The sequence below is a fragment of the Gossypium hirsutum genome, chromosome A03 (genome assembly GCF_007990345.1).
Source record: "Gossypium hirsutum isolate 1008001.06 chromosome A03, Gossypium_hirsutum_v2.1, whole genome shotgun sequence".
Taxonomy (NCBI): domain Eukaryota; kingdom Viridiplantae; phylum Streptophyta; class Magnoliopsida; order Malvales; family Malvaceae; genus Gossypium; species Gossypium hirsutum.
Genome location: NC_053426.1, coordinates 10054370 through 10062096, shown reverse-complemented (window position 1 = coordinate 10062096; position 7727 = coordinate 10054370). Strand labels below are relative to the sequence as shown.

General features: G+C 39.7%; 1 protein-coding gene across 5 annotated transcripts; it reads left to right on the top strand.

Annotated features, from left to right (window-relative positions):
- Positions 1–316: 316 nt before the first annotated feature.
- On the top strand, positions 317–7447 carry LOC107887564 (histone-lysine N-methyltransferase 2D). Of its 5 annotated transcripts, XR_005922203.1 has the most exons (9): positions 317–425; positions 542–587; positions 1003–1227; positions 1321–1536; positions 1626–4874; positions 5050–5234; positions 5334–5503; positions 5568–5617; positions 7197–7447. XR_005922203.1 is itself a non-coding variant. In XM_041108168.1 (7 exons), exons 3-7 carry the CDS (start codon positions 1021–1023, stop codon positions 5419–5421), a joined length of 3945 nt encoding a protein of 1314 aa, XP_040964102.1. In that variant the 5' UTR covers positions 317–425; positions 542–587; positions 1003–1020; the 3' UTR covers positions 5422–5733. The 5 variants fall into 5 exon arrangements, 3 of the variants coding, with proteins under 3 accessions (XP_040964102.1, XP_040964110.1, XP_040964105.1); XR_005922202.1 differs by having other exon boundaries at positions 5334–5617; XM_041108168.1 differs by lacking the exon at positions 7197–7447 and having other exon boundaries at positions 5334–5733.
- The last annotated feature ends 280 nt before the right edge of the window (positions 7448–7727 follow it).

The following is a 7727-nucleotide window of genomic DNA, read 5'->3' as shown; positions in this document are numbered from 1 at the left end:
TAAATTACAATAATAGAGTATAACTTAAATAACAAACGCAACTAGTGTAACTTGAACTCATGCCACAACTGAGACGGCGAGCATCTTTAACCATTGATTTCTATTCTAACTAATCTATTTGGTTCAAATAACATTAATGATTAATAATTTTAAAATATTTAAAAATATATAAAATTCAATTCAGTTCAACTTTTATTTTTTTAATTGAATTCAATTAATGTAACCCATTGTAGATAACATTGATTTTAGCATGAAAAAGTACCAAATTAGCTGTGGCAGTAGAATTTATTTTCCTTTTAATTTGTGTATTTTTTTTATTTTTATAAAAAAATATAAAACCTTAATCGATATTCCCAGTCTTAAGGTTTTTTCAGTCTTTCTTCGTCTCCCGCACGCTCTCTCCGCCGCTCTTCGCCATCTCCAATGTAAGATTCTTATCAGTGCCTTACACCTTTGGCGTTCTATTTACTCTACCTTATCACTATTATTCTCTTATTACTTTCTAAAAACCGCTAATTTGGGCTTGCTGGTGCGATTTCAGTTAGGGATTAACAGGGAGTTGAATCGAAATCTGATATAAATTTTAGGTATACCATCTTCTCTTCCCTTTCCAGCTGCTTATATGATTTTCAAAACTGAAAAATGAGTGGGGAAATGTTTGCTTTTCTTTATATTGTGTTGGTTTTCATGCTGAATATTCCTTTCTGATTCACATAAGCTAGACTATCGTTTTCGATTGGCTTTTATTTATTTGGGTTATTATTTCTGTCAGATAAAACATTAATTAATGGCGAAGATTGGTGAAATTTGATTAATTTCTTTATCTATTCTGCTCACAGTTTGTAGATTTTGATTGTTTAACTTGTCTTCTTAACTGCATTGTTTTTGTTAATAGCCACATTGTTGATTTTACTACTGCTGCTACTGTGCAAATGGTGATTTTTTTTTAATTTCTTTTTGTCTTCAAAGGCTAATTAAATTGATGCTTGTTGCGAATTGAAGACAAATTTCTTGGACAGAATGGGATTTGATAATGAGTGCATACTGAATATCCAATCTCTAGCCGGAGAATACTTCTGTCCTGTTTGTCGCTTACTTGTCTACCCAAATGAAGCATTACAATCGCAATGCACCCATCTTTACTGCAAACCATGTTTAACATATGTTGTCAGCACCACTCGAGCTTGTCCTTATGATGGTTACTTGGTAACAGAAGCAGATTCTAAGGTACGTCTCGTACACTGGGCTGACTGATTCTTATTGTATTCTTAAGATTATTGCTTCCTTTTCATTGACCTTTCCCTCTACTCCAAATTACAGCCGCTTGTTGAGTCAAATAAGGCACTTGCTGACACCATTGGGAAGATCAGTGTTCATTGCCTCTACCATAGGAGTGGCTGCACATGGCAGGGTCCGCTTTCTGAATGTACAGCTCATTGTTCTGGGTGTGTATTTGGCAATTCTCCCGTTGTATGTAATCGGTGTGGTGTTCAGATTGTGCATCGTCAAGTTCAAGAACATGCGCAAAATTGCCTTGTGAGTGCATTGAATCATTGTGTTGACGTTGGACTGTGTTTTATTTACATTTGTGGTAAGTTTGACTTTTATCAAACTTTTAACGACAGAGGGTGCAGCCTCAGGCACAGCAGGCTGAGGGCGGTCAGGAAATTTCAGCCTCAGGCACCACAGCAGCTGCTGATCAGACTCAGGTAGCTTCTCAGGCCCAGGCATCTCAAGCTACAACATCCAGTACACCTGTTCAGGGCTTCAATCCTCAGGCCAATCCAAATCCTCAGTCTCAAGCTGCCTCCCAGGTTGCTGTGGTTTCTTCAGAACAGTGGTCTCAACAACAGTCTCAGCAATACTATCAGCAGTATTCTGGATATGATCCATATTATCAACAATACTACCCATATCAACAGCAGACATTTCCACAGCAGCAACCTTTGCAGGTTAATGCATCACAAATGGCTGGACAGAATCCAATGTACCCCCAGACACAACCCCAACCCCAACCTCAACCACAGGCCCAGCCTCATTCACACTTATCTGTTCAGGTGCCTGTGGCTGCTCAACCTCAGAACCAAGCACAAGCCAATCAACAGCAGCAAACTCACCTTACGATGCCACCACACTCTCAAATTCCAGCACAAACTTACCCAACATCCCAGGGCCATTCCCAGCCTCAGGTTCAGCCACTTACTCAAGCTCAGCCTCATCCACAGGTCCAAACTATTCAACCTCAACTGCAACATGGGCTCATGCCTCAGTATCAGCAACATCATTCCCAGATTCAACTACCACAGCCCCAGCTTCATCCTGTTCCTCAAGCTCAACCTCATTCACAAGCTCAGCCACAGGGGCAGCAGCTGCAGCCTCTGCCCCCTCCCCCGCCCCAGCCCCTGCTGCAGCCGCATCCTCAACCAAGCCAGCCCTTGAATCCAAATTTGTTGCCTCAGACACAGCACCCTGCAGCCCAGGCTGTGACAGGTCATCAGTCTTATTCACAATTACAGCCTCACCAGCAAATGCAGCTGGTAACACCACAAAATCCCATGCACATGCCTGCACAAGGTGGCCTTCATCCACAGCAACATCCTGCTGAAATGCAGAATTCATACCCTCAGCAACCTCCTCAGATGCGCCCGCCCCAATCTCATGCTCAAATTCCAAACCAACAACAGCCTGGTTTGTTGCCTTTACCTGGTCCTATGCTGCAACAAGCTCATCATCATTCTCTTCAACATCCGCTTTCAGTTCAAACGCAATCAGTTATGCAGCCTCCCACATCACTTATGTGTCAGCAATATATGCAGCAGCAACCTCCGTCAACCCAACCGACGGGCTTGGTTCAGCCTCAAATGCATCAGCAAGGTCCTTTTGTGCAGCAACAACAGTCATTGCAATCACAATTACGCCCCCCAGGTCCCCCTCAGTCCTTTCTGCAGCCTCCTCATGCCTATTCACAACTGCAGCAAAATGTTGCAGGATCGCATGCTGTGCGGCCCTATCCAACGCCTACTCCTACTGGGAGACCTATGACACCAAATCATGGACTACAATCACAGCTGTATCCACAGTCTGCATCTGGTATGCTGGTTAAACCTATGCAGCTTGGTGTGAACCAGCCATCTTCTTATCAGAATAATGTGCTTAGAACCAACAATCAATCTGGATTAAATTCACAGCCAATATCAGAGGTGCCGGGAGATCATGGTACTTTACATGTGGCTGAGCAAAAAGCAGATTTATCTTCCCAGGGATTTGCTAAGAAGGAAGATAATGAGTTGGATGTGGCATCTAGTCTTGGAGGTGATGTGGTCAAGACTAATTCTTCAAAATCCAATACTGATATGAAATCTATAGATGAAAAACCTGCTGGTGATGTCGGGGATAATAGTAGTGGGTTTGATATATCTACTAAGGTGACACAAGAATCTAGACGGACAGATCTTGTATTGAATAGAGATACTTTTTCTAAGAATATGGTCAAGGGTGAGGCTATTGAGGACCAGAAAGATGTTGACAATGTTGAGCGAAAGGTCGAAGAAAATAAAATTAAGGATGGCCCTTTGCTGAAAACTCCCACGTTGCCGGAGGCTAAGCTTAGTGAAGAACAGAATGGGAAGATTCAGAGAGAAAGAATTCAACCTCAAGATCAAGGTACTGCTAAAGGTCCTACTGGAAATGAATTTACAGGTATCCCTCCATCTAGTCAGGTGCAGCCTGGCAGCTTTCCGCAGCAGCCCCTACAGATGCCTTATGGGTCTAATAGTAACCAACAAAAATCTGCTGCTTCTGCAATGTTACAAGCACCTCCACCAGGACTGCCTTCACATGCACAAGCACCAGGACTTGCTCCCAGTCAAGTTAGGCCTCAGGGCCCTGGACAAACTTTAGTTCCACCTGAAAATTTTGCTCCTTCCTTTGGCAGAGGACCTAGTTATGGCCCTCAAGGGCCTTATAATCAAGGTCCTGTTTCGGGTGCTCCTAGGATACCTCAAGGTGAAACTCTTGTACATCCACCATTTGGTCCCCCATCTCTTAATGCTTTTGACTCGCATGGTGCACCATCATATGGCCCTGAGGGTCATTTGGTTCAGCAGCGTCCTGCAATCATGTTGAATTTTGATCAGGGACAATTTGACGAAGATCTTAAACAATTTTCTAGGCCTTCTCTTTTAGATACTGAGCCTGTTCCTAAATATGGGAGCTACTTTTCATCAACCAGATCTATTGATAGAGGTCCTCATGGTTTTGCTAAGGATGCAGGACCTTGGGCTCATGACAAGGAACCTCGCGGTCTGAATTTTGATCCTATGATTGGCTCTGGTTCTTCTCGATTCTTGCCACCATATCATCCTGATGATGCAGGAGAAAGACCAGTTGGTCTTCCTGAAGATACTCTAGGCAGACCAGATTTTCTTGGAACAGTTACTGGCTATGGTCGGCATCGTATGGATGGTTTTATCTCTAGAAGTCCAGGAAGAGAATACTCAGGTATTTCCACACACAGATTTGGAGGATATCCTGGTGATGAGATAGATGGCAGGGAGCACCGGTTCAATGATAGATTTTCAGGTTTTCCTGGGCATATACATAGGGGTGGGTTCGAGAGTTCTGACCACATGGCAGAGCATTTTGGTCCAGATATTCGACCTCCACACTTTAGAAGGGGTGAACATTTTGGTCGTAATAACATGCCTGGTCAGTTGCAGATGGAAGGACCTATTGGCTTTGGTGATTTTTCTAGCCATGAACAAATGGGAGAATTTGATGGGCCTGGAAACTTCCGTCAACCACGACTTGGAGAGCCAGGATTTAGAAGCAGCTATTCGCTTCGAGAATTTCCTATTGATGGTGGAATCTATACAGTTAAGTGTTGGTTTTGTTCTAATTTTTGTCGGTTATGATTTACAAAAATACTGTTCATTCATCATGTTTCTCATTTTTCTGGTCAAACGTAATCTATGCATGCTTGGGAAGTGTATATAATTGAGTTCCGTATGTTTATTCTCTTGATCGATTTTTGACTGATGGTATTTTCAGGGTGATATGGATTCATTTGAAAATTTGAGAAAGAGAAAACCAGTGAGCATGGGTTGGTGCCGTATTTGTAAAGTCGACTGTGAAACAGTTGAAGGCTTGGACCTGCACTCACAAACAAGGGAGCACCAGAAGATGGCTATGGATATGGTTGCGATCATCAAACAAAATGCGAAGAAACAGAAACAGTAAGTTTTCTATTTTCATATTTTGCATGGTGGTATCTAAACCTTGATCTGCTTACATGTAAAAAATGTATTTATTTTTTATGTTGATTTGTTTTGTAGAACCACCAGTGATCACTCCCTACGCAATGAATCAAACAAGTCAAGGAATGCAAAATTTGAAAGCCGCTCAAATAAGATTAAGTCTTGATATATGCTGTCCCATAGATTGTGGTTGTTCCCTTGCTGGCTTGGGATTGAGTTTGTCGGTTTGGTATTTGGCACTTAGTGATGTAGGTCAGTCACCCTTGCCTCTTTTCTACTTCTGGGTGGTTTATGCTGGTCCTGTCATTTCAGGTTGCTGCCATGTTAATGGAGATGGTTTTTGGAACTGACGTTCTGTGGCAGTTAAGTTTGTTGGTTTTTTTTTTTTTATAATTTTCTAATATGATATCTTTTGCTTTTAGAACTTTCAGTATTTTGTGGCGACTGCAGCATTATCTAGTTAAAAATATTTTTGCTATATCAGGATGTTCTAAACTAGTGCTTCTTTTGTTGAGATGGTATATTTTAGTATGTATGTATCTATATTGTGTTTTCTTATCCATAGGTTTATTAGGTTGAACCAACGTAAATCCAATGTGTGTACTTTTGCTTGCATCTGGCTCAAGCTTTCTTTTTTTTTTTTTTTCAATTTAATTTGTTTAGGTGTTTTAGGATTATAGTCCTTTTCTGACACTGGCATTTAACTGAACAATTTTTTCCTTCCTCGTTGTTGAATTAATCATGCAACCTTTGCAACTTGTTTTTCTTCTATAACAAAAGGTTGTTGGCCAACATCTTTCCGTTGCCAGATGCCTTTGTTCTACCAACCGTTGTTGCCACTGACCTTCAAAAAGAGAGGGGTTGTTCTTAAATTGATGTAAACAAGTGTACATATTGTGGCTTCATATGCTTTTTATAATTAATTTCTAGGTTGTATAGTTTTTAAAGTTGCATTTGAAATTTAGTTATATCTGAAAACATGCTTCTTATATTCTGTAATTCAAGTACACTTCAGGTACTGTGATCTATCTAAATATTAGTGCTCAGTACTACTTTTAATAAAACAGTTTTGACTTTTGCATGATTTCTAATAATAATATATACAGGGGCATACACATTTATGTTTAAATATGTTATATTTAAAACTCGCCGCATTTACTCAGTTAAACATTTTTAATGCCAAAACAAATTAATGATGCAACTTGTTAAGGATTACGGATATCCTTAGTTACTTGTCATATTTGTAGCTAGGTTTGCTTAATGCGCTGTATTATGTTTCTAGGAAAATGTCTGTACTATAGATTGCTAAACCTATGGGCCCAAAGCATTTGATCTCTGTAATCTATGTAAGTCTAGGATATAAATTCAACGTGAGGATCTATGCATGGTTTGACTAGTGGAAGTGATCATTAAAATGGAAAGAACATCAAAATGGAGCCTGCTTGGTCATTCAATTGAAATCCAGAAGCAGAAAAATTAGAACCTTAAGCGGAAGATCAATGGCTTTTGTATTTGGTAGCTTTTATGTGAACTTTTGAAGACTTAGATTATGACAGATCTTCCATGGTAGAGGATAACCATTGTTGGTGTAAAGAATAAGCTTCTGGTCAAGACTATTGAACTGCTCCTAACTAGCAAGGGGTGAAATTTATCTCCATCCTGTGGTGGCTTGTTTCCAACCTCTTAATTCATGATAATATTATAGGTTCAATATCCTTGCCTTAAAGAATTTATATTTCTTCTAACCGGAATTCAAGAAAATTTTTATCCAAGTTATTGCCATTTAAATGTTTTGTTTCACTAGTTTTAATACTAAAATAATTTCCTTTTGTTACCTTTTAATAGTTCCCGGTCCAATGCTTAATACTATCACAATTCTTTTAAACTTGATAGAATTGATTTTTATTCTGGTGGAATTTCTTTTTTCTTTTTCTATAATAGATTTTTTCAATTCAACCTCCCTTTTTTCGGCGAAGCAGACAACATAATGGCTGAAAGTTCACTGGGAAGGTTTTGACACTCATCTTTTTTAGATGTGGTAAGATTGTGTTCAGCTTTGCGGTAAACTTTTGCTTTTGTAATTTCCCCCCCTTGAAATTAGTTAACTGTAAGGTATTATATACGTTGCCTTATTTACACTGGTTTTGTTTTATATCTTCTGCTAAATTAAGCTTTTACATTTTTATGTCGAATGCTATTTGTCCGAAATTTATTGTTGTCCAAAATTTTAGAATTGAGAGGTTGGTAAAAATGTTAGTTTGACAGTAAATGATCTCCTAAAATGTATTCTAGGAAGTCTTATGAATACTTGTATCAAGCTAGGTTGTTGACTACCTCTCTGTTTTTAGTTTAGGAGAGCCTCATCGCCTTGTGAAAGGGATAAAGCTTAGGCCAAAACTCCAAGTAGAGTTGCATGTTAGGACGTACTTGCTTGAGCCTAGGGTTATCCTGGGTTTGGCCTATGTTAGGATG

Excerpts from the sequence above, each read along its gene's own strand:
- LOC107887564 (XM_041108168.1), top strand. The coding sequence starts at position 1,021 with ATGGGATTTGATAATGAGTGCATACTGAATATCCAATCTCTAGCCGGA. Across the intron at positions 1,537-1,625 it reads AACATGCGCAAAATTGCCTT|AGGGTGCAGCCTCAGGCACA; the intron begins GTGAGTGCATTG and ends TTTTAACGACAG. Across the intron at positions 4,875-5,049 it reads TTGATGGTGGAATCTATACA|GGTGATATGGATTCATTTGA; the intron begins GTTAAGTGTTGG and ends TGGTATTTTCAG.